Source organism: Hippocampus comes, unplaced genomic scaffold, assembly GCF_001891065.2.
Source record: "Hippocampus comes isolate QL1 unplaced genomic scaffold, H_comes_QL1_v1.1 scaffold51, whole genome shotgun sequence".
NCBI classification, from domain to species: domain Eukaryota; kingdom Metazoa; phylum Chordata; class Actinopteri; order Syngnathiformes; family Syngnathidae; genus Hippocampus; species Hippocampus comes.
The window spans coordinates 72191-99298 of NW_017805497.1; the positions used below are offsets into that span (position 1 = coordinate 72191).

A 27108-nucleotide genomic window follows, 5' to 3' on the forward strand; every position below is an offset into this window, starting at 1 on the left:
CTTGACGTTTCATACTATGCTAATGCTAATTTAAAGCATAAAATATCTTCGCAGGTGCAGTTGCTCTTGGTTGGCATGGCTTTTTGTCAGTCCATGACATGATCGTAAATACCACGACAGCCCAATTGCACACTAAGCACGCAGAGAAAATGTTTGACAAGGGCACACATGGTTTGTAGAATTACTTGAGTATGCAGCTTGACATTGCTGTTTTGTGAAGTACCATCTGAACAGGATGTAGATAGGTGGCTGGAGACGAAGGCGATACTGTACTGCGTGCAAGGAGTTCATGAGGGATACAAGCTAGGAAAAATCAGACGTGAGTCATAGACCTCTCATTATTGTTTAGCTTCCACTCACGTTTTTTTCCTCCTTTATCTTTGAGGGCTAAAGCGATAGGTATACTGGAGCTTTGCTGTGCAGTGTGAGATCCGATACATACCTTATTGTAATACAATACAATATGCACTACACAGACGTACAATGTGTCAACTGTTATTTTCTCTTTTTTCTTAATTTGACCCAGTGTGAGGCAACATGAGAAAGTCAGGACACACTCAGCAAAACGCTGACGAGCAGCCGCTGGGGATTTCTGGAGATGTCACCGAGTTTTTGGATTTCAAAAGAGCCGGAGGAGGAGTCGAGCTCCTTTTATGGTCCTTTGGAATATGAGTAGGGGGTTCCAGCTGTTTCGGCGCCGCTACTTGCATTCCATGTGTTGAGAACTTTCGACTGTGACGTCTTATTTCGTGCCTGGACAGGTTTACTGGCTCAACATAACTTCATCATATGTGCAGACATTTAAACATTTAGCGACACTTGGTGATCTTGCACACACACTGGTGTTCTTAACAACATGATAACAACCAACAAATGATTATATTGCTGTCTTATATTGATATCTCATGAGTCACTCAAAATGACTCATTTAATGGCTGAAATAACGACTCATTTTATGATAGTATACTATATCCGTGTCTTAACTGGAAATAATATAAGACCCATGTGGTAAAAATATGGCATTCAATACGTACATACTGCGCATATACTGTGTATACTGTATTCATACTTTTGTTTTTTCAGTCGAGCCAAATCGTGTGTTCTAAATAAATATTTTATGGCAAATAAGTAACCAGGATCCTTCAGAATGATTGAAGAGAATGTATTATGTCAACATTACCCAAAAAAGGCCACGTATATTCATAAGTTTTCAAATATAAAACTATTAATGAATACCGGTATATTGTTGTGTCATTTCGGGCCAGAAGATAACCTTTCAGAAAAAAAAAAAAAAAAAAAACACATTTGACCAAGCTATGAATCATGTTGAGACTCACTTTAAGTTGGAAAGCTTTTGAGCGCTGTCAATGTAAGAATGACACAAAGTCAATAGACCCTCCACAATACAATGAAACAGGTCAAACAAAAACCTGTGGCAGGACTTTGGTTGACCTTCCAAATTTTTCAGACTTTGTCTGACATGATTAAAACTGAATAAAGTTTAGTATGCTTTTCAAAAGTTCATTTTCAACATTATTTTGGACTTAATCAGACGCCCCTTAAATGATGGCAAGTGTGTGCTGACTCCAGTTAACATTAGTTTGAATGCGACTGGTTATTTACGAATAACAACCATCACCAGTCACAAGGGGGTGTGCGCACTTGGTCGACTACTACTCTATTGGATTTTACTTGAACTTTCTTCCCAGGAGTTGATAATGTCTATCTACAAAGCAGGATTTTCGTCACTCGATTACCGTACTTCCTCTGCCCTCTATGAATAGGTCATGAGGTATGTTACAATCAAAACAAGCTCAAACATGTTTTTTATTAAATTGTGGGACACACAACTTTTTTTAATTCCTATTCAGCGAGCAATATCCGCATAAATGGACAAAAATTCCCAAATTCCAAAGTCTTACCGCTATAGTGAAACCTGTCATTGCTGCAATTGAGGAAGGACATGGGGGACCAACTCATTCTATTTTCATGACACCAAAACTATTGCTCAATTTTGCGTGGTTCTGCACTTGAGGTTTTCCTTTATTAGAATCACGCACTTCCTAACCACATATATAACAGGAATGTTTTTGGCAAAAAAAATATGTGTATAAGTACAAAATAAGTCCTATTAATATCGATAGATAGATAGATAGATAGATAGATAGATAGATAGATAGATAGATAGATAGATAGATAGATAGATAATCACATCCTATATATTTTTTCCCAGTGCAAAGAGCTCTCTGGCATATAAATGACCATTCAAGGAAGGCACAAAAACAACGACCAAGAAACCAACCAAGTCCAAGAACTAATTTTGTCCTTTATTTCACAAAAATCATCCATCCATCCATCCGTTTTCAACACCGCTTATCCTGAACAGGGTTGCATGGACTTGCTGGAGCCTATCCCAGCTGGCTACGGCCGAAAGACAGACTACACCCTGAACTGGTCGCCATGTCAGTCGCAGGGCACATACAGAGATAAACAACCATTCACACCCACATCCACACCGTCACTGAGTGGGAACCAATCCTACGCCGCCCGCACACAAGTCAGGCGAATGTACCACTACACCATCAGCCACATCACAAAAATCAATTCACTCCAAATTTTAATATTATGGAGTCTGGACAGGAGCTTCTGATAGCAAGCCTTGCGCAATGAAATTTGTTCACGCTGCAACCGGTACTTGAACTTAATGTTTATCATTGGCCACATAACAAGTAGCTCTCTTGCATTTTTATCAGTAGTTGTGCAGTGCAAATATGGCATAAGTAAGAAATGTAACATCGTAAGTACAACGTTTCTGAATACAAATGAGTATGAGTTCAAAACTGTCAAAATGTATAAAGGGGATCTAAAGAAGGACACTGTGACTGAAAGAGCAATGCCCTCTTAAATACGCCAGCTGAACTTTGGTGTATGCCAACATCCAACCGGTAAAAATAAAGGCACAATAACTACATAATGGGCCGCAATTAAAATAAACGCAAATCCTACAGGAGAACTTCTACAATTCGAGTCTTCTTTTCTCACGCACAGAGTAACTCCCTAACGCTATTGCTGACTAACTTAAATCACAGAACACTGATAACACATGCACAGTGGCGGGGGTGTTCTTAGGAAGTAACAGGTTGAATGAACCGATGCCGTCATCCGCACAAACCGAGGCTTTGTTTGTCATTGGTCACGTGAGTTCCTTGGAAACGACACACGCTCCGAATCGGGGCTTCAGTTAGCACATTCATTCTTGCTCGAGCCACGCTCTTAAGCCTCGGCACACTATTTAAAATCACTCGTAAATATTTGTTCAAGCAGAGCGGGAGTAGAAGGGAGAAGACCTTTTGGTTTAAACCTGTTTTCTCCAGTTTGTATTGATCTATCTCTTGTTTGTTTTAGGGAAGGGAAGGTTACGTTTGGGTGTGTTTTTTTTCCATGTTGACACTGTCTCCCTCTGAATAAAAACTGCTCGTTATGAACTTAATTCATCGATCTCGGCGGCCTTTCTGTGGTTGGGAAGATGAGGTGCTCCCACCTGCTCATGTCCTGTCCGAGGTTCACCTTGGTTGGGAAATAACATGTCATTGACATCATTTATCTGTAGTGGCGACTGAGGGCAGTCTAAGCAGATTCCAGGGGAAGCCAATGCCACCATAGCCCTGCCTCTGATTCCCCTACTGGTCCCGGTTAGCCCCAAGGACAACATGGCTGACATTGATCTGTTGGAAAAATAGCTCACCGGTGATCAGACATGATGCTTCTTAGAATTTTTAAAACAAAATAAGAATGTTCATATTCATTTGTCTACGTCTGTATTCGTTAAAACATCAAAAGATAGGTATTATTTTATGTTTATTTTCTACGCATTCAGAGAAGCCATACCTTAAATATATTGCTGCTAAAAGGCATCTTTGAGCAAACTTTTGAGTATCATTTAAGCACCTGGACTGAGTGTCCTCTTTTTTGGAAATAAAAATATGGGCACCCTTGCACATGATTAGTTACTGACAAAATTTGATGTTATCTCCCATTATGGATAAATCTGGAGCATCTACATGTCAAAAATATTCTTATAAAATACTGCCACAGTGCTGATAAATTGTACACCTGTTTGATGAACCATTTTATTTGCTTGTTTTTGTTTGCCTTACTTTTGTTTCATTAACCAGCAGTGTTCCATCAAAATGTCCACGGTGGCTGTGTGAAATGTGTCTGTAAATGTAAGTACCATGTATTTTGGGTGTAACGGGGCATTTGCGCCTTCATGCGCCACATTGTAGGAGAATGAGCCTTTTTCCAGCCAATCGTTTGCGTTAAAATCAGGGCGGTCGGAGTGCGCGACGCCCCGAGTATGCCATGCTTGAGGTGGCAGAAACAGGAAGAGACTCGCTGGAGTCTATGCATGGCATTGGCAGATAAGCTGCAATCTTCCCCCTCGATGGATGATGTCATCAACTGTGCATGTTACGTGGGCAATTGGAGACTGTCTGCCACCCCTGATGATGCATCTGTGTGTGTGACCACCCCACGGGGGTAATATAAAAATATCTTTGATGATAATGATTCTAATTTGTTTACTGAATTGGTTTCTACAATGATTCAAAGAGATTTTCCCATGCTGGTGTCATATTTATGAATGAAACACCATGACATCCACCACACATATCCACAGAACGTCAAATTTGTCTGCCTGCGCGTCAACAAAATCCACCAAAATGGCGTTACACCACCTGTGCTGCGAAACAGACCTGCTTAAAGCTAGTCAAAAATGTTGAGTTATAGTGTTAATTTATTTTCTTAGTTGTCTTAGTTGCACTTGCAGTGGGTCTTATACTACCCTATACGACAACGTGAGCCGGATGAATAATTTTTTGCGTATTTGCATTGATACTTGGAATAATGTTCGTTTCTCGTTCAGCAGTCTTAAATGGTCATTTACATGCAAGAATGCCCTTTGCATTGGAAATATGTGAGTGTTTTGTTGTTTGCTGCAAGCCCTTTGTTTTTGCAGTAGCATTGTGTGTCTTTTATACATGCATGGAAAAATGTAATATAAAAATATTTTGTCCAGAAGCATTTTTGTCATGCATGTGGTTAGGAAGTGCGTGGTCCTATGATGCCCCCCAGGAGCACTGATGAATAAATGTGGCCCCCTTCAGTATTTTAGCTGCCCATTCCTTGTCTAGTTTATCATCCCAGGAAGCAGGCTAATGATTAAAGAGTGACGAAGGTATTGTGAAGAGAAGGAAACCTCAAGAACAGAACCACAGTTATTTCCTCAAATTGAGTAATAGTTTTGGTGTTACCGGTTTTGTTTTAACCGCTCTAAAAGCTTCCTCTCTAACGGGAAGACTTTGGAATGTGGGAATTTTTGTCCATTCATGTAGATGTCAGCAACTGACGATCAAAATAAAAAAGACACAGCCGCATTCCAACTCGTGCAACTGACAATTTAATAAATATCATATCTTGAAGCTTGGGTGGAACCTAAGAAACACTTGACAATTAGAAGGATGAGGAAGCAATGTATTGGTTAAAATCCTGCTTCGTAGATCAACATCGCCACCTTCTGGTAAGAAAGTTCTTCTAAAGGCCAATAGACAAAGTGCTATTCACTTGTTTCCTTGTTATTCTTGTTTGTCTTTTTAAGTAGAGCTAATAGAAAAAGGCTGCACAGCCTAGGCTGTTCAGAGGACACGTAGACACGTAGCATGAATGGCAAAACATAATTTCCAAGACAATCAACATATATGTTTCTATCTTTTTTATTACATTAATTTAGTTATTCCAAACAACTTTATGTAACTCAAAGTGATTATACTGACTGTGTGAATATATGACCTTATCGCTTGTTTGTCTTTTTAAGTACAGCTAATAGAAAAAGGCTGCACAGCCTAGGCCCTAGGCTGTTCAAAGGACACGTAGACACGTAACATGAATGGCAAAACATAATTTCCAAGACAATCAACCATATTGTTTATACATTTTTATCCATTGCGGGAATTGGTGTAAAAAAAAAAAAAAAAAGTTGCTAGGTGTGCATAAAACCTAGCTACTGCATGGTAGCCCACAAGTGATTAAAAAAACACACACACATAGAAAACACCCATTGCATTGGGAGCACAAGAGAGGTGACGCCCACACTCGATTAAATTGTGATATGAAGTAGCGGGCCACAAACTATCATCCTGCGGGCCGCAAATGGCTCCCGGGTTGCAAGTTTAAAACGCCTGGAATAGAGATGAAGCGAAGACTGGCACACGTGATTTGATGTGGGTATTAAAGTGGCTGAACTGTGAAACTATCTTAAATGGGGAGTCGGTGTTTGTAACTACAAACAACTAGCAAGATTTGCATGCACCCTCACTTCACTAATCCCTCCCCTCCTGAGTCTCTGCCCAAAGCCACACCCCTCACTAACATGCACTGTATGTAACAATCACTGTAAACAAGCCGTTAGCTACGGCTGCTACGTTCATAGCATATCTTATTCATAATGGAGTGCTACTATAACACTAAATGTTTTTGGTTTCAAGCTTTATTTTTTTGGAACCTAAAATCAATTAAAAAACACAGAAAGTGGTGATGAATTTACCTGCTGAGCATAAGCTGTCCAAGGTCCCTCCACCTGTGAAAGGTAACGCCAATGCAATAGCGACTCATCAGTAAGAGAGTGGGAGGGTGCCACTGACCTCAAAGGAAGAAAAATATAATAACGAAAATGAAATATTGTAATAAAATCATTTCAAAATATATGTATATCTGTTTTAAAGGAAGAAAACTATAATAACGAAAATGAAATATTGTAATAAAATCATTTCAAAATATATGTATATCTGTTTTTTAAATGAACATGATTAAATAGTTTACAGTTTTTGATGAATAAAATGCATTTGTGTATTCTGGCCTCTCAAACATAGGAATGCTCAAACTGGTTTGAACACAGAGTACTGTAATGCCCAGTTGTTGGCAAACAAAAGATTGACACTCTTATTTTCTTGAGGTGGATATTCTGTCATGGCTTCAGCAAAGCTTGCAAAGCCAAAGGTAACAGGTCAGCGCAAGGCCGTGGGTGTGTGCCCACTATGAGTGGGCCGACGAGTGCATGACAAATGATTGATGCCTCAGTCAAGCGTTTTGTCTCTTATTGGTTGTTTTTCCTCAGGTGCTGTGGTGTCAACGTAGAGGCACAAGATGGGGCCAGAGAGGGGTGTTTTTTCTTCACAGTTACTCACTACCACTGTCATGTAATATTGACAGCTTGGACAAATGTGACAGTGAATTTTTTTTTTTTAATTGCAAACTCCCTTTTTTAGATGTTGATTAATGTTCTCATCAATTGTAGGCAATATGTGTTCTGTAAATTGGCTTGTTAATGAACTTGAAGGACTTTAAGGAATTTGTCTAGCTCTGGAAATAAACAAAATTGTATAAAATTCTGAGTTTTTGGATGCTGATAAACAATTTTCAAAATATTTGCAGCACAAGGGTGTGGAGGACCCACTAACTGCATTTTCCATGAGCCCCCAAGTGACTAAACAGGCCCCTGTTAGTAAGCAGTGGTGTGAAGTAGAGGCGGAAGATGAGGATCGTGGTAGTTGCCGTCTTGTGACACTCGTCTTGGGAATGCGACAACAGCCTCATCTGGACTTTTCGAGGAGAAGGAGGAGGAGGAATGACTGTTACGTTCCCGTATCCACTATTATTGTGCTTTCGCACTTCGCAGCAGCCTGCCTGCTCGCTTTGTTTTGAACTCTGCAAACAGCTTGACGAAAGTCGCTGTCTCAGGCATCTTCGGGGAGGGCGGCTACGAACCGCGAGCTCGTCGTGTTGTCTCGATGTCTAAACATGGCAAAGCGGTGAAATAAGAAGGTAGGTCTTCACTTTGTAAAGGATCTTGCGTGAACGTGTTAACTTTATAGTTAGCGCTTTTGACTCTTAACTAGCTTGCTAGGCTACTCGCTCGGTCGATTGATTAGCGTCACACTCACCTTGGCATTTGCCTGAATACAGTGTACATGGTTTAAGTATATTTTCTTTGCATAATAACGACAATGTTCCTCCCTTCGTTTTCACGTCAGTTGTTTATCTGTAACGGCTAACGGTTCACTGTTTTTATTTTTGTGTGTGTGCGTGTGCGCGCGCTGTGTCTTCTTATGCAGCACCCCCATCCCTGCTGTCATGGAGGTGGGCAGCCTCCCAGTAGAGCTGTGGAGGGTTATCTTAGCCTACCTGCCTCTCGCCGACCTGGGCCGCTGCTGCCAGGTGTGCCGCGCCTGGAGGGAGCTTGTCCTCTCTCTTGATAACACCCGGTGGAGGCAGCTGTGCCTCTGCTGCCCCGAGTGCCGACACCCCAACTGGCCAAGCAAGCCTCAACTGGAACCCCCGTCTTGGAGGGAGGCCCTCAAGCAGCACGCCCTGGCCACCCGCACCTGGACTCAAAACGGACCCGAGCACCAGCCAACAGCTTGTCTCCTTTTATTCAAGCGCCGGAAAGACCGCAAAGTTTGGCATGTGGGGCCCGGGTTTGAGTTTGAGACCCTGCGAGGAGCTCTTGGTGTGGCGGGGCCTTATGACCGATTGGTTCTCCATCCAGGGGTGTATGAAGAGCAGGCTGAGGTGGCCCTCAAGGTGCCCGTGGAGCTGGTTGGACAGGGCAGGCTGGGTGAGGTGGCCCTCTTGGTGTGTATGGAGCAGCAGTGCCCTACTGCCAGGCTGTGTAATCTGGTTTTCATGCCGCCCTGGTTCTCCACCGTGGTCTATAAGGTGAGATCGTTTTTGGTTTGATCCAGAACCACTTTTTTGGAATAATAGGACTCAAGTAAAAGTAAACCATAGTCCTCCAAGTAGCTACTTGAGTAAGAATAAATATTCAATGAAAAAAAAAATACTGAGTAAGTCCCGAGTAATTGGTGAGTAACTTTGTTTGGTTTATTAAACATATAAACAAGTAACAGAAAATATTGTAATATAAAGCAAAATAAGATTTCAAGGAGAAAAAGCGCAAAGTCATCCTTGAAATGTACCTCCGCCTGACCTGCAGCAGTATTGTCACATTTGATAAAATATATGGTGTTCCCATTTTTGTGTCTAGCCTTTTATTTGCTGAAATAATCTCCTTTGTGAAATTTAATGCATGGCGCCATGTTAGGAACGAATGCGACGTCAAGTGAGAGCAAGATCATATGTTGCCACTGGCTAAGAAAGCCCAACTTGATTACATTTATTTCTCCGTGGTGTTTTCACGTTATTTTCTTGCGTCTGGCATGCAACTGACCGAAATACACAAGTAGAAATAAACAACATGACGAAAACCCCAGTTCAGTTCGGGATAATGATAAGAACAAATACATTTAGCAAGAAACATGATGTACAAGCAGATTTTATTGGCTTTTGTGGGCAACATAAAATGACGTGGTTGGCCTGATCTGGCCCGTGGGGCTTGAGTTTTACGCTCGTGATCTAAAGTATCTTGGGAGGCAGATGTTTTTCAATTAGTGGTGCTTATTTAATGCAGGATTTTTGGGGCTGTACATCTTATTTTCCTGAAAAAAAAATCACAAAGGGTTACCCATTTCTTTTTCGTGTGCGTTCGGGTCATGATCATTTTTGAAAATGTTTTAAAATCGGGGTTTTCTTATTTTCTTCTTATTATTTTGTACTTGTTTAATGTAGGATTGGTAGGACTTAGCCAAGGCTTGAATTTGGTGCTATTCTAGTTGTTTATATTTATATATTTTTTAATAGACACATTTCATGGTAGGTACCATGAAATGTTGCCGTTATTCTAAACGTATTGGATCGTGCTGGTGTTTCAAAGGAACTAACTTGCTGATGGTTTCATTTGTGTTTCATCCCCCACCCCTTTGTTTGTTGTAGACATCATGGGGTCATGTGCAATTGGATAACTGCAACTTTGAGGGGGCTCAGCTGCAAGTCCGCGGGCCCGGGACTTGCCAGGCACGCTTTTGCTCCTTCTCAAAGGGGAGCTCAGTACATTTGCTCAGTGTGGCCCTCAGCTTACTAGACAGCTGTGACTTCTCCGGGAGCGATGCCGCTTCTGTAACAGTGGAAGGTTCACCCGTGTCTGAAAAGAACTGGGCTTGCAAATATATGGCTGCCCTGGCCAGGACATTCTCACCGTGTGAGAGCAATAACAGCAGCCCTCACAGAGGGAACTCCACTGGTGGACCTTGTTCTGATGCTACTGTTAAAAAGGGGCACACAAGTATGGAGAACTGGAAGCAGGAAAATGGATCGGAAGCAGTTGATCAGGGCACAGTGATTGAAGATGGATGGCGTGTGGGTGAGGATGACAGCAACAGAGAAGGAGGAATCACCCAAAAAACATTTTCACCGGATTATAAAATCCCATGTGACAACCATGGACTGGCCTATTTACTGAAGGCCCGTGCAGATGGCTCTTTGCCACCTGCCTCCTCCCCGCATCCCCCACGCGTGATTCCGGAACCCCTCACCCTACAGCAGGAACTAGAGAGGGACCCAGATGCTCAGATGTTTGTGGCGTCCACTCTAGGCTGCCTCGTCCGGCGTTGTCTCTTCAGGGACGGGAAGGGAGGAGTCCATATGTCTAATTACGGACAAGCTCGACTGGAAGGCAACGTTTTCCGTTGTCTGAACTATGCTGTCAGATGCATCCAGAACTCCATTGTAAATATGGCTGTGATACAGAGGAACCACTGAAATCAAACACAGTCCATTACAGGAAATAATCTACATAAATCATCATTGGGTTTTTGTTTTTGTTTTGTTTTCGTTTTTTTTTTTTTTTTTTTTTTTTTCAGATAATGAGGTCCTTTTTTTAATCTCCATATAAAAATAGATTAGAATACAGAGAGACTGATCTGTTTTTTTTCTCGGAATGGGCGAGTAACGATACCAGTTATCGGCTCTTATGGAGGCTGCTGATACCAGCCACTGATAATGAAGGCAAAAAAATCTGAGACCAATGTCGATATGTATTAAAATGCCAAATATCATCGCTGATCTTGGCCAATAATTGCTCAATCCCTCTTGAAATTTGCTGAGCTGCTCCAGTGTCAGTTGGCGAGCATGGGCAAGGGAATGAAATGTTTACCAAAATTGCAACGCTTAATCTGTGAAACGCTGAGGGCCTCACGTATATCTGATTGATGCATGAAACTAAAAGAAAAAAACCTGACTATTATAAAACTACTGTATTCTGGCCTTTTTTAATACGCGTGTTTGAGGCAAAACCCCAAAGAAAATCAAGTTTGAAGTTTAATGCAAACTGTGTAACTTGAGGGGTTCCCCTGTATCTTTTTTGTTCACATTCCTATTTACTGAATAATTGATGGTCATTTAAAGATGTAGCCCAGAACCCAATAAACCGAGCTCTTTCGTCAATCTCTTATAGATAGTGATGCTGCGAAACGAAGTGTGTGAGTGCAGAGCATCAGGCGTTTTCCTGCGGCTGTCGGCTCAGGGCCTCATCGCTGAAAATGACATCCACTCAAACGGGGAGGCAGGGTTGGACATCAGGAAAGGAGCCAACCCAATCATTGTGGTAACTATCACACAGATTTGATGGTCTACAATCAATATGCCTACAGTGTTAACACAATGTTGCATTCATACGCGTAGGAATGCTGAACGACCTATAATCACATCATTAAACTCAAAGAACAACATTTGTCGGTTATTTGGGAATTCCGAAATACTGGAAAAGAAGACATTTTTAGATGAGGTCATGAACAGTAAAGTAATTTTGTCAATAGTACCATGTAGATGAAATGCGGTGTTATAAAACTAGACAGGGATTTTTCAGTATACTTTTCATTTTGACCTTTCAAATTTCAGTTAGTTGTACTGTAATTAGTTTTTAGAGCAAGTTGGTTAGTTGTTATTAGCATTTATTTTTTGGGAAAATATTTTGTTTCAGTTTACTTTTTATTAGTTTTAGTATTTGTTCTGTGTATGGGGTATTTGTCGAGTGTGATTAACAAAAAAATCACAAGGCATTGTGTAACAAAGTAAACAATAATTTCAAAATGGCTGTTTGACCTTCCTTCTTCCGTACACATCATTCACATGTAATTTCTGAAGGAATTACAACTTGTAGTTTCAAGACTGAAGCAGAATCCTTGTTTGATTATTAAATTAAGTAGGTTGCATTAGTTTCTGAATTATATCTGATCTGTTTGATACCGTGCTGCTCCCCCCCCCCCCCCCCCCTCAATCCCTTAGTGTAACAGAATACACAGTGGCTTGCGCTCTGGGGTTGTTGTGCTTGGCAATGGAAAGGGCTCACTTCGGAGCAACCGGATCTATAACAACAAGGAAGCAGGCGTGTATATCCTCTTCAGTGGGAACCCTGTGGTCTGGTAGGTGCAATCCCATATTGCATTTCATTTTTTGCTTACTTCTCACATTGCACAGAATAATTACCACATGCAAACATTGCACATACAGACCAGAAATATGCAAAAGCACTCAGCAGCATTATAGTGACTCATGGAGATGTAAGAGTGAGGAGGCTGGGGTTCAGTACCTTTGCAAGGGGCAGGGCATCTTAGCAGTGAATGGACAAGGTACCTCGCATATCCCAGACTGGTGTCGAGGACTGCCCTCGGTTACCCATGCCCAATCCTACAAAGAAATAATTATTTGTGCATGTTTAAAAGAATTGTTCAATTAAAAAAAAAATCACATCTTTTTAATCAGCTGATGTCTCTACTGTCCAGGAGAGATACATGTTGGACCACTTCTTCTACACATTCTGCAACATATGAAAAGTGAATAAAGTCCAACAAATAGTAAAATAATTCCAAACCAAGGAGAGTATTTGGTAAAATTTCAGTTGGATTTTTTTTTCAATTTCAATTTGTAATAATCAAGCTCACAATAGTTTGACAAACTAGTCAACTTCACCATCCCTATCAAGAGTGTTATGTAGACACACTAAGTCCTTGTTTTTGGCTTGAGAAGACAGAGCTTCTTGTGGCACCAGATGAGCGCACTGAATGAAATTAGTCTGTTACCTGAGTATGTTTACTAAGTATATTTTATTTCTGAATGTCAGATAAGATCAGAAAAAGATGTGCAGCTTTTTTGAGTAAAGGGTGGGGGAGCAGGTTCAAGCATTATTTTTAACTATTTTTGGGGCCATGCTATCAAAGTTGAAGTGGGGCAGCGAATTATTCTATTGCACGCAAAGAGGTCCGTGATTATTTGCATGCACTACAAATTTCTACCATGCAGAACCCATTGCTGGGGTTGACGCCGAACGAAGATACTTTTTCTCTTTTGGCCAAATTGTGCTAATATTACTTGGTTGTCCCAGCAACAAGCACACAGAGTGATAGGATATTTATTCTGAGCTATCATTTGACGTCTTCTGTTCTAATCTTCTACTTTAATTCGATATATAAGCAGTCTATTCTCTGTGAATATAGTTTATTGCAGAGGCTTTCCTCCTCCTGCAATTTGCCTTTTTTTGAAAAAAATTTCGACATCATCAGTGACTTGTTGGCACCGACTCAGCTTTCATGAATGTTGACTTAAAAGAAATTTGAATGCAACCTCTATTATACAGTGGTCTTTCTTCACTAGTTCCTTTCTTCATGTTCATCCTCTCTCTTAGTGGGAACCACATCTTCCAAGGGCAGGCAGCAGGAATTGCTATAAATGAGAATGGCAGAGGGATGGTAATGGGTAAGTCTAGCATTGGGGCTTTTTTTTTCTTTTTTTAACCAGCGTGGCAAATGTAAACACATAAAGTACTCAGTAAACCTTTCATTTTTAATTCCAGAGAATGTCATCAAGGAAAATCAGTGGGGAGGTGTGGACATCCGCAGAGGAGGCGACCCAGTCCTGAGGAATAACTACATCTGTCATGGATACTCTGATGGCATTGTTGTGGGAGAGCGTGGCCGGGGACTCATTGAGGGAAACCATGTCTACTGTATGTTCTCCCCTGATTTGAGATCAATATCAGCAGCCAAAGTCCTCTCCATCTAGTTGTTTGATTATTTTCTTTCTTTTTTTCTTTCTTGTCACTCAATAGGTAACAAAGGTTGCGGTGTGTGGGTTATGTCATCCAGCCTCCCGCAGCTCCTTGGAAACTACATCACCCATAACTGCATGTACGGCCTGGCTGTGTTCTGTAGGAAGGACCCCGAGAACATAGAAGCCAGGGAGGGGAACTGGCTGGCACATGACGGGATCGGTGGAGACAACAGCGGTGACAGGAGGGGCATAATAGAAGATGATGCTAGGGAAGAGCAGGAAAATTTACATGAGGAAGGAGAACTCTTTGCATGGGAGAGCGACCTTGACAGTGAGGATGAACGGCACTCAGCACGCCGCTCCATCAGTGTGGCGCTGGTGGAAAGCAACTGCATGAGCTTCAATGGAGGTAATTCAACATCTATCATACTTGTTTTGTTTTTTCACCCCCCTCAATATTAAATGTTTTTCCCCATATTTCTCTCACCCTCTGGGTAGCTGTCGGTCTGTATGTTAAAACCAGTGAGCCACTCAACGTTTATGCCAACCTCGTCAACCGTAACAGGGGTGATGGCGTCGCCGTGCTACAGAGTAATCATCTGACCCGCCTGGTTGCCAACTGCATTCTTGCAAATGTACGAGGGGGCGTTACAGTGGAGAAAGAGTCCCGTGCGGAGCTTCGCAGTAACGGTATATATGAAAACAACGGCCACGGCATCAACTTCACAGGGATCGGACAGATGGTAGAGAACGATGTGGTTGGAAACTGTGGCTACGGGATCCAAGTGTCTGGATGTGGTGATGTCAAGGTGTTGCATTTTGACATTATCTGGAAAAACATTTACGGTACATCAAATATATGACCGGCAACTCGTCACTTACAGGTGCTGCGCAACCGTGTCCAACCGGCATCAGGTTGTGGCATCTCAATTCTGGGAGCAGTAAAAGCGGTGGTCACTGATAACCAGCTGTTCCAGGGCCACCCAGATAGCAAAAAAAGCCTTTTATACTTGGACCCTGGCAACGAGAGCTGTGTGTTACGCAACAACAGTATTTCAAGACATAATAGCAGGTATCCAGGCAACCCACAGTGTGCCAGACTGTCTCCGACGCTGCATGTGCACTGAGCCAATCTTTTCGATCTGTTTTTTTTTTTTTTTTATAGCTGTACATATGTCTCTCCTTGGATTCTGGAAAACCCTCCCCCCCGTCCACCGGCCAGCTTACCTTCGGGGCTCTCCTCCCAGTACCCTTCACGGCTGGGAATCTCCATGACGACCAGAATCAGTGCCACTGTGGAGAGCGGTTGCCACAGTGGCAGCATGTTCTGTTCAATCCTGTGATAAAACTAAGAAGCACTTAAACATAAACATTGAAAGATGACCTTGCCAGAAGTGAAAGTAGACATCATCACTGCCTTCTGCAACTGCGCTCTTTGGGTTGAATGTATCCAAAAGGAATATTAGAAATCTGGTTCACACAAAGTGGAATTTTAGACTGGTGGGTCAAAAAGATTTTTGTCAATCAAAAATCTAAACATGCAGTGTTAACCGGAAAGTATTTACAACATATTTTTCCATATTTTATGTGATAGCCTCACCACAAGATGGAATATTTTTTTCAGGGATTTATACACATAACACTATTTAATGACAACATGATTGTATTTTAAAATTTTTGCTAATTTATTAAAAATAAAAACTAAGACATCGCATGAATTTAAGTATTCACAGCCTTTGTTCAGTATTTTATCTCTGAAACCTTTGGAAGTAATTGCAGCGTGAAGTCTTTTTTAATATGATGCCACAAGCTTGGTTCACCTATCTTTGGGCAGTTTCACGCGCTCCTCTTTGCATCACCTCTCAAGCTCCATCGCGCTAGATAGGGCGTGTCAGCGCACAGCAATTTTCAGATCTCTCCAGACATGCTCGATCACATTCAAGTCTGGGCTCTGGCTGGGCCACTTAAGGACATTTCACAGCGTTGTCCTGAAGCCACTCCTTTGTTGTCTTGGCTGTGTGGTGTGGGTCATCTTTTGAAAGGTAAACTTTCATCCCAGTCTGAGGTCCTAAGCACACTGGAGCAGATTTTCATCCAGGATGTCTCTGTACATTAATTTATTCATCTTTCCCTCATCCTGACAAGTCTCCCAATTCCTACTGCCGAAAAACATTTGCACAGCGTGATGCTGCCACCTCCACGCTTCACTCAAGGGAAGGTATTGGTCAGGTGATGAGTGGTCTAGTCTTTGTCTCCTCAGACCAAAAGTTTTCTGTCATGGTCCGAGAGACCTTCAAGTGTCATTTGGAAAACCCTGTGGCTTTTGCGGAGTGGCTTCCATCTGGACACTCTGCCATACAGGCCTGATTGGTGGAGTGCTGCAGAGGTGATTGTCCTTTTAGAAGGTTCTCCTCTCCACAGAGGACAGCTGGAGCTACAGTATGGTGGAGTGACTACCAGGTTCTTGGTCACCTAACAAATTAAAGCCCCTCACCCCTGATTTTCCCGATTAGTTTAGATGGGCAACTAGCTCGAGGAAGTGTTCCGCTGGTTCATAACTTATTCCATTTGCAGATGACTAAGGCCACTGTGCTCATTGGAAGCTCCAAAACAGCTGATTTTTTTTTTTTTTTTTTTTTGGTGTGTACTCTTCCGCGACTTGTGCGTCAAGACAATCCTGTCTTGGAGGTCTACAGACAATTCCTTTGACTTTGTTTGGTTTGTACTCTGACATGCACTCTTACCTATGGGAACTTATAAGGGCAAGTGTGTGCCTTTCCAAATCATGTCCAATAAAATAAATTGACCACAGGTTGACTCCAATATAGTTGTATGAACCTCTCAAAGATGATTTATACCTGAGTTAAGTTCTGAGCTTGATCTTTGTGGCAAAGACTGTGAATACTTATGTACAGGTGATTTTATTTTTTTTATTTGAGTAAATTAGAAAGCAAAAAAAATCATTAATGTTGAGTAGAATTTTTAGGAAACAAATTTGTTTGTTTAATTTTGGAATGAGGTTGTGACATACTATGTGGAAAAACTGAAGCACTGTGAATAATTTCCGGATGCACTGTATCCTCACAAGTGCTCTGGGATCATTTCTGTGGCAACAGAAATTTGTTGATCATTTCGAATAATACCTCTATGATAGTGGAGGCTAATGTCAACTCAGTACAGTGGACTTCTGCCATTTGCAGGGGGTAAAGACAGAGCCGGCCCGCAAATAGGGAAAATCTGCATACAATTAACCCCCATTGAAATGCATCCAGAAATTAGTTATTTTTTTAATCCAAAACATCCTTCAGAAACCGCTGTGTGATCCTAAACTGATTTTTCTCACTAATCTCTGGTTTTGGAGATTATTTGACATTATCACAAAGCATCACTGCATTATAACCTCAGATCTCTTATATTGTTTGTGTATTGATACTGTCACAACTGCTTGAATACAGTATATAAGCTCAAATTGCCACTACAAGAAGTAGCTAAGTAGTCAACTGTGCTTTGTCTACGATTGGTCAAATTTCAAACTTAGGTTTTCAAATATTTACAGTCACCATTTATTGGTTTATGTTGACTTCTCCACACTTTGTGTTCCAACCTTAATACATGAAGGTTCTGGAGGTCATGTATTGTCTAGATTTTTTTCAGGGCTGATTTTGAGTTCACTGAATTTTTATATTCAAAATCACAATGAGGGTCCAGTTTTAAAATGTACTTTTCATGCAAATAAGTGCTGTAACTGTTGCTTTTCTGTCAGCGTTGACTACACTTGTAAATTTTCAAAGTCAAACAAGTCAGAGATGCCGCCTTCCATGTCCTACGTGGTAGACCTGTGCCTTGTGTGAGCTTTTTAAGTAATGGTAGGTGTAGGATGAGTTTGATATGCAGAAAAAGCCAACCTCATGATCCAGTCTCTTAATACGTGTCCTACCTTCTTATGAGTCTGTGCTCCTGCAACCAAATCATTCAAATTCTTTCACACATTTGAATTTTGTCATAGATACACCTGTGGTAGTAACCCAAAGAAGGTAGGATATTTACAGTGTGCAATATAAAGTATAATGTGCCTATACATTTTTAACCACCTTAGCTAGACGTACGCTTGTATAAATGCATTTACATTTGTCTTTGTGTATCAGCTGAAACTGTAGATCATGATTTGCAATCACATTTTAACTTTATTTGTTCACTAGTAAACAATTCTCAACTTTGCCTTTGTCGGTCTTCAATGCATCTTCTTGCGTTTCCTTCTCTCCACAAAGTGCTCATATTTGACTAGAGGGAGGATGAGAGAAGCCTGTTTGTGTTCATCCTGCGGTCCAGCCACGATGTTCTTTCCACGGGGTTTCTTCGCCAGGGTCAGCCCCATTGACTTTGCAACTTCGATTATCCTATAAATCCACAGAAACCTCAGTTAGCACTTCAGACAGAAGTACATTCAGTACACCCGCACAACATCCATCCATCCATCCATTTTCTGATCCGCTTATCCTCACAAGGGTCGTGGGGCGTGCTGGAGCCTATCCCACTTGTCTTCGAGCACACATACGGGTACACCTGAACTGGTTGCCAGCCAATCGCAGGGCACACATACACAAACAACCATACGGGCTCACACTCACACCTCGGGACAATTTGGATTGATCCATTAACCTGCCACACGTGATTTGAATATGGGAGGAAACCCACGCAGGCACCGGGAGAACATGCAAACTCCACACAGGAAGGCCGGAATCGAAACCTGCAACTCTGTACTGTGAGCTGTATCACTAACTATACTGTACCTTTAAAAGAAAAAAAGAGACGTTTGACCCTGATTAATAACGCGTCGAGATGACAGGTGTCAAAATCAAGGCCCGGGGACAGATTTAACCCGCCATGTCATTTTATGTGGCCCGCAAAAGCAAATCGTGTGTCAACTTGCATGATCTTTGCTAAAATCTGTACCGAAATGTCAAATTGTCATGTGTGAGAAATAATGTTAAGATTCTGCAATAATTTTGTTACCCAGTTTACACTGACTCGAACAATAATTGAACAAACTATTATACTACATTGATTTCAAAACTAATAATCCATTAATTTGTTGTGTAAAAGCAAGAATGCGATGAGACAATTAAACATTTTTGTGGTTTCACTGTCATAACAGCCCTCTGAGGAAAGATGTAACTCCAAAGTGGCTCTGTGACAAAAATAAGTTTGACAACCCTGGTCTAGAGTCTGATGAGTGAATATGCATTCTCACCAAGACATGAGGCGACTTAAATAATTTCTAATGTTGGCAATTGTGATTCATCTCAGATTTTGAAGGTATAGCTAACATTTTGGCCGGTTCGTCTATAATATTTCCAATCTCAAAACCCCAACACCCACCTGGCCTCGGTGAATCCCATGTCTCGATGCAATAATGTGAGGTCAGCGGTCATGTCACCCATATGGAGCAGCAGAACCAGGCAATATGCTGCTAATTTGACACGCATTGAACCAGACACCATGTTAAGGACCCTGAAAGGTGACGTAAAATGTTACTGTGATCATATTGAACGTGGAGGTTTCTAATGCCTTAAATAGTAATATGTTGATAAATTCAACGAGGGCAATATCGCATCATACCTGCCATTGTTGAAAGTCTCCACTGTGAATGTCCGGAATATTTTGTTTTGCACAATGCGAGGGCAGCCTTCCTCCATGCCAACTGTGAACACAAACCCATGACTAGTTGAGAAAGGCACAAAGTGCTGCTTTTTCAGGAGTGATGGTGAGTTCACTGACACTTGCGGCTGATGCTCTTCTGCCGTGACAGTTTGAGAAGCATAGAAAGGTAATAAGCGCAGCATGCCATCTTCTTTCGGGCTTCATCATCACTGGGCAGGTTCTCCAGGTGCTTCAGGACGCACATAACCCTAAAGCGATGGAAATAATCAAAAGTTCAGAAAATACAAAAACATTTTGCCCTTTTTGCTTCAAGTCCACCAAGATGTACAGTTGATGTTATTCACCAGTGGGCAGTACCTTTTTTTATGTCTTTTTTTTTGGACACCCTTTTGTTGGGGTACCCAACACAGTTATGCTAGAGACAAACTGCAGTCTGAGTGGTTGGCAGAAAATTGCCACCAAATAAGAACACTAACCAACACATTGAGTAAGTGCATGTGTGAGTAAATTGAGATCATCTTTATGCATGGAGTTAATGTGGCATTTTTTGTTTGGCAGTGTGCCATGGGTTTTTTTGATGTAAAATATATGCCATAGCTCATTAATTGTTGGGAAACGCTGGGTCAGGATGTGTCCTTCTGAAATGATGTCACACTATTTACATCTGAATCATACTGTGGCGCACGAAACTGAACTACCGCTCGGGAGAAAAACATGACTTAAGTCATCCTACCCTCCGCTCTCTCTCATAGTCTGCAGCTCTTCAGCAGTGAGTGCTGCCATCTTGGAACCGGCTTCTTCCAATGCCTTGAATTCCACAGGACTGAGGACTGTTGGGTTTTCATAAGGAAAAGAGGAAGACTCAAACATAGTTGGGGTTTCGAAGTTGACGTCACCCGCAATGGATTGGGGATAAGAAGGATACGTCCATCCAATGGGTAGACATTCTCAGGCATGTCTGCATCTGCGTTACGTGGAGGAAGGTGGAGAGCAGAATCTGCCTGCGACGCTGTCTCAGCAACTTCCCGTTGCAGAGCTGTGGAGGGAAATAAGAATCTAAACCTTTAAAGAACCACTGAGCTGAGAGATTTGGATTAATATTTCAGGTATTGCGGTTACTTCTGTGTATTTTTATTTATTTACTCTCTCTCACCTCTATTTGCTTTGAAAGTATTCATTTAATTTGACTGGCTTTTGTTTTTACTTTAATTTAATCATTCTAATTTTTGTAATATTTTTACTGCGACTATTTCTTACTTTTTATTGTATTTGTATTTGAACTGGGGTCTCGTGGGAGCTGAGACAGTTAATGGGATGTTTTTGTTTTCTTTTAATTGCTGTTTGAGCATTTTGATTTACATGTAATTATAAATTCCCCAAATACCTAATGTAACCCTTACTATGACACGTATTCAGCCCACATGTCACTCTTACAATATTTTAGAATAAGACAATATTTAATGCCCAATCACTTAAACGGCTAAAGCAGAACATGAATTGTGATGTATCGCAAATCCCGGTGTTTATTCTATGAGTTAAACACTGATGTTTTAAAATCATGCTTAAAAACAAAAAAAGAGCCAGTCATTTGAACGGCTCTTTTAGGTGAACGGCTCCTGAATGAAAGAGACAGTCCCATCGCCAATAATTGCTCAAATACATTCATCAGTATGTTCCTCTTGGTCCTTTTGCTTACCATCCAGACCCTTCTCATCAATGACGGTGTTGGCAGCCTTTGTGACTGCCTGCTGCAGCATGTCATTGTTCACCATGTTCAGCCTGCGAGAGTTCAGAGCTTTCTTCTGTTTGTTGGTACCAAACGCCTCAATCAGAGAGTCAACCTGCACAAAGGACTCAAGACCTTACTACCAAACATATTTACTTTACAAATATTTGTGAAAGTCCATTTTATTGTTTTTCAGACATCATTTGATGAGTTAGTTTGGTTTACAGAGGTGTTCCTTTTGGTTGTGCGGGATGCATCTTCAACAAGTACTGCATAGAATTTGAAAATCTTTTTTTGAATGTTTCTAATGACCATGTCCTTTTTCCAAAGTAGGACCCTTTCCATTGAGTTGGAAATGTCGAGTCACAAAGCAAAGGAGTCCAAACAGAAACAATTGTCCCCCTAATTCAATTAGCTGCATAAATGAGAATGCTTTTTGATTTATCACATGGAAGAGGGAAATCGTGTTGCCAAATATTACTCCTTATACAAACAAGAACATGACAAACCTTTTCTTTGTGGGTCTGAGTTGTCTCCTCTGTCGTCACTGTTGTTTCTCCTTGTGTAAAGATTCATTTTGTTAGGCAAAACATTTCATAAAGTCATGTCAAACAAAGTATAACTCAGAATACCTCTGAATTCACTTGTTGCATATTTCGCAGCAGTTTTTTTGCCGTGACTAGCAACTTGCCACCTAGTGTTAGTCTGCAGTGAATCGCGTGAAAACTACATGGGCAAAATTTGTGCAGGTTAAAGTGTGCCAGATTGTGGCGCAGTGGGTAGAGCATCCATGCCGACGGTACTCCTTTATTCCTTTGTGTCACATGTTCGAATACCGCTCTGTACCTTTCTAGTTTAATTTATTTTTAACTGTGTTTGTAATTTCTTGCAGCCAGTCGGAAGTTGTAAATGAGCTACTCTGTTTCACATGTTTATTGAAGAACTGAATAGTTATGCAGTTGAATAACTTAGAGGTACCTTGTTGGGGAAAAAAAATAATTGGCAAAATGATGAGAGCCCCACCCAAAAAAGGGGATGGTTAGGGTTAGGATAAGTAGCAGGTTAATAGTAAAAAAGGGTCAAAACATTGAGGTTGGGGTTGGAATTAAGAAAAGTTCAAGAGTTTAACCAATTAAAGAAACAAAACAAAGTTAAGGCAAGGTTATGAAATACAAAGTTACTGGACTGAAATTGCCCTCGCGGCCAAAGCTGGAATCAGGAGCCAATTGGAACTGAACATGGCAGCATACACATTACGCTAAAATAACCTGTTCACGGTCAACCTAGTGTAATCATGGTAAAGTAGCCAATTTTCGGCAGTTCCAGAATCCTTCGTTCCAGCAATTGACCAATCAAAACCATTCACGGCAAAACAACACTAGCAGAAGAGTTGCTCGTCATGGTCAAAAAAAAAGAAGGAAAAAAAAAGAAAAAAAACACTGGCTAAAGATTTTTCCTCTTACCGGGTATAACAGGTTGCATGTTGAAGAGCAGTGCACTGTGCAGTTCCATTTGCATGGTCTGCTTATTTAATACTCCAACATAATAGCTAACAAACAAAACATAAACAATGAGAGTATAGTGATCTAGTTCCAAAGAGACATTCTTCATAACTTAATTCGACCTACTTGCAAAGACTGTTGCATTTAAGGGAACCTGTTCCAAAATTCTGCCCAACATAGGACAGCCTTTCTGATTCAGCCACCTAAACAAAAAGAAACACAGTAAAAAAAAACTCTCAACAATTACATTAAACAGGAAGAGAGAGGTCAATAGTCTCTCACCAGTATCCGTCTAGTTTTTTTCCGAGGGTTAACCTCATCGGCACTCTTGTACATTGTGAAGTCCAGTTTCTCTGCATTCTGGACGCCTCCATTGGAAAATCGAACTAAAGTAAAATACAAAATAAATCCATGAAAGTAGTAGAGGGAGATTGAGGTAGTCAATGGGAAAGTCAGGATTCGAACAAGAGCGTACAGAAACTTTTCAGGTTTTCTTACAGGAATATTCATTGAAAAAAAAGTTAAAATAAATACACAAAACAACGAGGTCAAAGACATACATAATCTAAATTAACAAACTCTTGCATATTAAAATTAAATAATTACATATCACTGCTTTGTCCGAGTCTCTCTCTTCTCCGCAGCACACTACAGAACAGGAGGCCGCCATCTTTGTTGTGCTGAAAAACTTCCGGTTAACAAACTTCCGGTTTCGTCGGCTTGATTCAAGTGAGATTGTTCGTGTGCCCGAAAAAAATCGATGGATAAAGAGTATTATTCAGTACGTTTTAAGGTGTGCTAGTATTTTTGTGGAGTCCGTTTATGATCACTTTCGCAGCAGTTTGTTCAGTATTTCATTCCAATATGTTGAATAGCCCGAACTCACTTTTATTTTGTGCAATATCCTTGCACTTTCACCTAGTTTCCAAATTGCCGTGCAGATATTTCCAATGCAATCAGTTTAACAAATCAACGAAATTGTATGAATGTTAAAATATTCAAATAATACACTAATGTATTATTATTCAGTTATTCAATGTTATTGTCCAACATTACTTAAACTCGGTCTGTCATCCTTGTATGCGTTGGCAATTGTGACACCTATTGGTCATTTGTTGAACTGCGGATGCTCACCTCAGCGAGGTCATGGAGCACAGCGCCGCCACGTGAGTCTAGTCGGGAAAATCTGTCTGGGGAGGGCAATTAACAAGATTGACTGTTTACTTGCTTTTCAAAATGCTCATCTCGTAGCTATCTCTTTTATAAGTAGTTTTTATTTCTAACAGTCACTCTGGTTGAAACTACGATCGGCCGAGGATTTGCCGGAATGAACAAGACCCATTTGGCTCTTTCGCCCCCACAAGACAGGCTGCCATAGATACGAGTAAATCCTCCGGGGACGTGGATCCTGGCGGTAAAGATTTTTTTAGACACCTTGGACGACATTTCACTCGTCAAAACACTAAACGCGCCGGTTGAAACTGACCCCCTCTCAATGTGGCCGACGTAATGCTTCTCCTCCCATCAGCTTGCTGGCAATTAGCTGGTCAATAGCCAGCTAACTTTAGCCTCGCCAGGGCCCGAAATCTGCTGCTTTTTTTTCTCACATTGTGACTGTTCAAGGTAATGTGACGTTATACCTTACGTCAACATCAATGTTTGCTGTGTATTACGCTGGGCCGACCACTTACCTGTGCGTCATAATCATCTATTAACTATTTGTATCTTTGGCACTGCTACAAAGCTGTCGTGTAAATGGTGCTGTTTAATTGCAGTTGATACAAAATAAGACTACCGGTAATCTTGAATCGACAATTAGAATTTCTGGGCTACATCGATATCAATGGATTGTCTGTTATGTGGATAAAAGTATTGGGACACTTGGCCGTTACACTTACAGGAAGTTGACTTGATTGAATACTTAAATGTAAACGCTAAAATCATTCATTTGAATGTATCTGCAGTGATATTTCACATTTTTAAGAAAATATTTTTACAAAGGTATTCAAAATCTGTACATAAGAGGTCTGTTGCTTTAGAATGACTCAAGTAAAAGTAAAGTAAATTTTTTGAAATTCAAATTAGTTGAGGAAGAGTAATAAAACACTCAGTGAAAAACTACACAAGTACTGAGTAACCAGTGAGCTAAAACAATAAAATTAGATCTTTGTAAAGTAACATAAATTAAGGTAAATTCAGCCGAAGAAATGATCTGATACTACAGTATTTTGTTACCACTTGTTAGACTAGCACAACAGGCTCACCAGGCAGAGAGATATTACATCAAAGGTTTTTGTGATGATGAGATGAGACAAAGATAAATAATTTCTTTAACTTTATAACTTTTTTTATAACCTGTACAACTCAACACCCGCCATTGTTTCAAGAGCCGAAAGTGATTACAATGGACTGGTACTGGAATGGTGAAACTGAACACGAGGAAGTCTCGTGGACAAACCAACATCAATCACTCATTACTTACGGAGTAAACGTAGCACGTTTATATCCACCTCTTTATATGTAGATTATATGTATGAATGTAGCCCATCAAATGTGTAATTCAGCACAGCTTCGGGCTAGAATACGATGGAAAAGGACTCTATTTTCACTTGACCCTAAAAGGCAAATGGATGAGTGACTGTAAAACATTACAGCACTGTCTTAAACTGAATGTATTGGCTCCTATGCCAATAACCTGTTTATATCTTGTCGTCAGGAGCAGTATGGACTTTCCGAGCCACTTTGAGCAGATCTTCCAGCAGCTCAACTATCAGAGGCTGCACGGTCAGCTGTGTGATTGTGTCATTGTGGTGGGTAGTCGACACTTCAAGGCACATCGCTCTGTGCTGGCGGCCTGCAGCACCCACTTTAGAGCGTTGTTCACGGTTGCAGAGGGAGATGCCAGCATGAATATGATCCAGCTGGACAGCGAGGTGAGAACCCTCGTGATCAATGCAGCGGTAACTCGATGTTCCATCGTAAGCTGTTATGTGATGCTGGTTGACCGCTGATTTGGTAGGCTTTTTAAACACATTTAAATGATACCTAAAATGAATGATTATCTGAACCACTTTACCTCACAAGAGTCACAGGCGTGGTGGAGCCTTCACAGTTGTCATCGGGCAGCAGGCGGGGTACACCCTGAAAAGCTTGCCAGTTAATCGCAGCATTTGGATAATACTTAAGGCATATTTTTCTTGAGAATTTTGGTGGAACTGCAACATTATACACTATAAGCTTTAAGGCATTTGGCATTTGAGCTTCCACTATGCATGTAACAAACAACGGCGTTTTGTGTATGCAGGTGGTGACAGCGGAGGCATTTGCTTCCCTAGTGGATATGATGTACACATCCACCCTAATGTTGGGAGAGAGCAACGTGATGGACATTCTGCTCGCCGCCTCCCATCTGCACCTCAACAATGTGGTCAAAGCCTGCAAACACTACCTTACCACACGAACCCTGCCCATGTCCCCATCGTGTGACAGACCCCCACCTCACCACCAACAGGAACAGCAGAGGCACAGGCAGCAGGTAGCAGACTTGGTGAACCCCACTCTAGACACCAATGCTAACCTTGACACAAATTCCGCCACCTCAAAGTTGCAGCGCTCTTTCTTGCTACAGCAGCTCGGCCTCAGCTTGGTGAGTTCTGCTTTAGGGGGGATTGAGGATGGCAGAGTGGTGGAACAAAGAGCCTCGTTCCCTGCACGACGCTTCCACAAGCGCAAAGCCTCCCCAGGCCTATCAGAGGAAAGGCCCAGACAGAGGCAGCGCCCCTCTGCCCCGAACATAGGGTTACTTTCAGAAGAGGGCATGAGCACAGACCGAGAGGAAGGAGCGCTTCTTTCGCCAGATTCCCACAAGATGGGGGATGACGCCAAACTGGATGCAGGCATACTCTGTGCCCCTCAGGACGATCCTCAGATGCCGAGCCAGTCAGATAGTGGGCGGTGTGAGGGGAACGACATGGGGATAATGCAGGGTGGGGTGGGCAAGGAGGAGGACATGGAGGACGGAGACCACCCAAGCAACAAACTGAAGATCAAATCAGGAAGTGAGGAGGAGGAGGGGGCAGAAGAACCAGAACAGAAGGTACGTTTTTTTTTTTTTTTTTTTTTCCAATCATGTTTTTTGAGGGGAGGAGGGTGTTGCGGTAATTTAGAGCCTTGTACTAGCCCAGTTGGACCAGCGTGTAAAGGTGGGTAGTGGCCCGCCACAGA

The 27108-nt window shown here is 41.5% G+C and overlaps 4 protein-coding genes and 1 long non-coding RNA gene across 11 annotated transcripts in view; 2 read left to right on the forward strand and 3 right to left on the reverse strand.

Annotated features, from left to right (window-relative positions):
• The window catches only part of camk2d2 (calcium/calmodulin-dependent protein kinase (CaM kinase) II delta 2), a 46760-nt gene extending 38426 nt beyond the window's left edge, over positions 1-8334 (reverse strand). The window contains exons 1-2 of one of the 2 annotated variants that reach the window (XM_019876542.1): positions 8239-8334; positions 6602-6698 (exon numbers count right to left, since the gene is read on the reverse strand). The gene's annotated coding sequence lies outside the window, so the exon portion shown is untranslated. Of the gene's footprint in view, positions 1-6601; positions 6699-7997; positions 8110-8238 lie in introns of those variants that run through there. The other variant, XM_019876543.1, reaches the window with a different exon arrangement.
• On the forward strand, positions 7493-15514 carry fbxo10 (F-box protein 10). Of its 3 annotated transcripts, XM_019876533.1 has the most exons (11): positions 7501-7878; positions 8169-8772; positions 9886-10677; positions 11405-11554; positions 12235-12371; positions 13631-13701; positions 13799-13951; positions 14054-14404; positions 14494-14804; positions 14880-15067; positions 15161-15514. In XM_019876533.1, the coding sequence occupies exons 2-11, from the start codon at positions 8188-8190 to the stop codon at positions 15336-15338; spliced, it is 2916 nt and encodes a 971-aa protein (XP_019732092.1). In that variant the 5' UTR covers positions 7501-7878; positions 8169-8187; the 3' UTR covers positions 15339-15514. The 3 variants fall into 3 exon arrangements, with proteins under 3 accessions (XP_019732093.1, XP_019732094.1, XP_019732092.1); XM_019876534.1 differs by lacking the exons at positions 14494-14804; positions 15161-15514 and having other exon boundaries at positions 7493-7878; positions 14880-14987; XM_019876535.1 differs by lacking the exons at positions 14880-15067; positions 15161-15514 and having other exon boundaries at positions 7493-7878; positions 14561-14715.
• On the reverse strand, positions 10619-14982 carry LOC109519804 (uncharacterized). The gene is made up of 3 exons (XR_002169033.1): positions 14878-14982; positions 12539-13668; positions 10619-10706 (listed from the first exon to the last, which is right to left on the reverse strand). It is a non-coding gene; the product is annotated as an uncharacterized LOC109519804 (long non-coding RNA).
• A 2642-nt stretch (positions 15515-18156) lies between the features above and the next one.
• On the reverse strand, positions 18157-24034 carry polr1e (RNA polymerase I subunit E). The gene is made up of 13 exons (XM_019876553.1): positions 24018-24034; positions 23491-23631; positions 23167-23270; positions 23011-23087; positions 22846-22931; positions 21892-21941; positions 21353-21497; positions 20582-20692; positions 20390-20486; positions 19774-19904; positions 19615-19696; positions 19375-19506; positions 18157-18392 (listed from the first exon to the last, which is right to left on the reverse strand). The coding sequence occupies exons 2-13, from the start codon at positions 23552-23554 to the stop codon at positions 18227-18229; spliced, it is 1245 nt and encodes a 414-aa protein (XP_019732112.1). The 5' UTR covers positions 23555-23631; positions 24018-24034; the 3' UTR covers positions 18157-18226.
• Positions 24012-27108, forward strand: part of zbtb5 (zinc finger and BTB domain containing 5) — a 5772-nt gene continuing 2675 nt past the window's right edge. The window contains exons 1-4 of one of the 4 annotated variants that reach the window (XM_019876536.1): positions 24012-24050; positions 24171-24507; positions 25601-25817; positions 26189-26980. In XM_019876536.1, the coding sequence (XP_019732095.1) occupies positions 25608-25817; positions 26189-26980 (1002 nt within the window). In that variant the 5' untranslated portion in view covers positions 24012-24050; positions 24171-24507; positions 25601-25607. Of the gene's footprint in view, positions 24051-24083; positions 24508-25600; positions 25818-26188; positions 26981-27108 lie in introns of those variants that run through there. The other 3 variants (XM_019876538.1, XM_019876539.1, XM_019876540.1) reach the window with 3 other exon arrangements.

Excerpts from the sequence above, each read along its gene's own strand:
- fbxo10 (XM_019876533.1), top strand. The coding sequence starts at position 8,188 with ATGGAGGTGGGCAGCCTCCCAGTAGAGCTGTGGAGGGTTATCTTAGCC. Across the intron at positions 11,555-12,234 it reads GAGCCAACCCAATCATTGTG|TGTAACAGAATACACAGTGG; the intron begins GTAACTATCACA and ends TCAATCCCTTAG. Across the intron at positions 13,952-14,053 it reads TGAGGGAAACCATGTCTACT|GTAACAAAGGTTGCGGTGTG; the intron begins GTATGTTCTCCC and ends GTCACTCAATAG.
- polr1e (XM_019876553.1), bottom strand. The coding sequence starts at position 23,554 with ATGGCGGCCTCCTGTTCTGTAGTGTGCTGCGGAGAAGAGAGAGACTCG. Across the intron at positions 20,693-21,352 it reads TGATGAGAAGGGTCTGGATG|CTCTGCAACGGGAAGTTGCT; the intron begins GTAAGCAAAAGG and ends TTCCCTCCACAG. Across the intron at positions 19,697-19,773 it reads GAAGAGCATCAGCCGCAAGT|TTGGCATGGAGGAAGGCTGC; the intron begins GTCAGTGAACTC and ends TTGTGTTCACAG.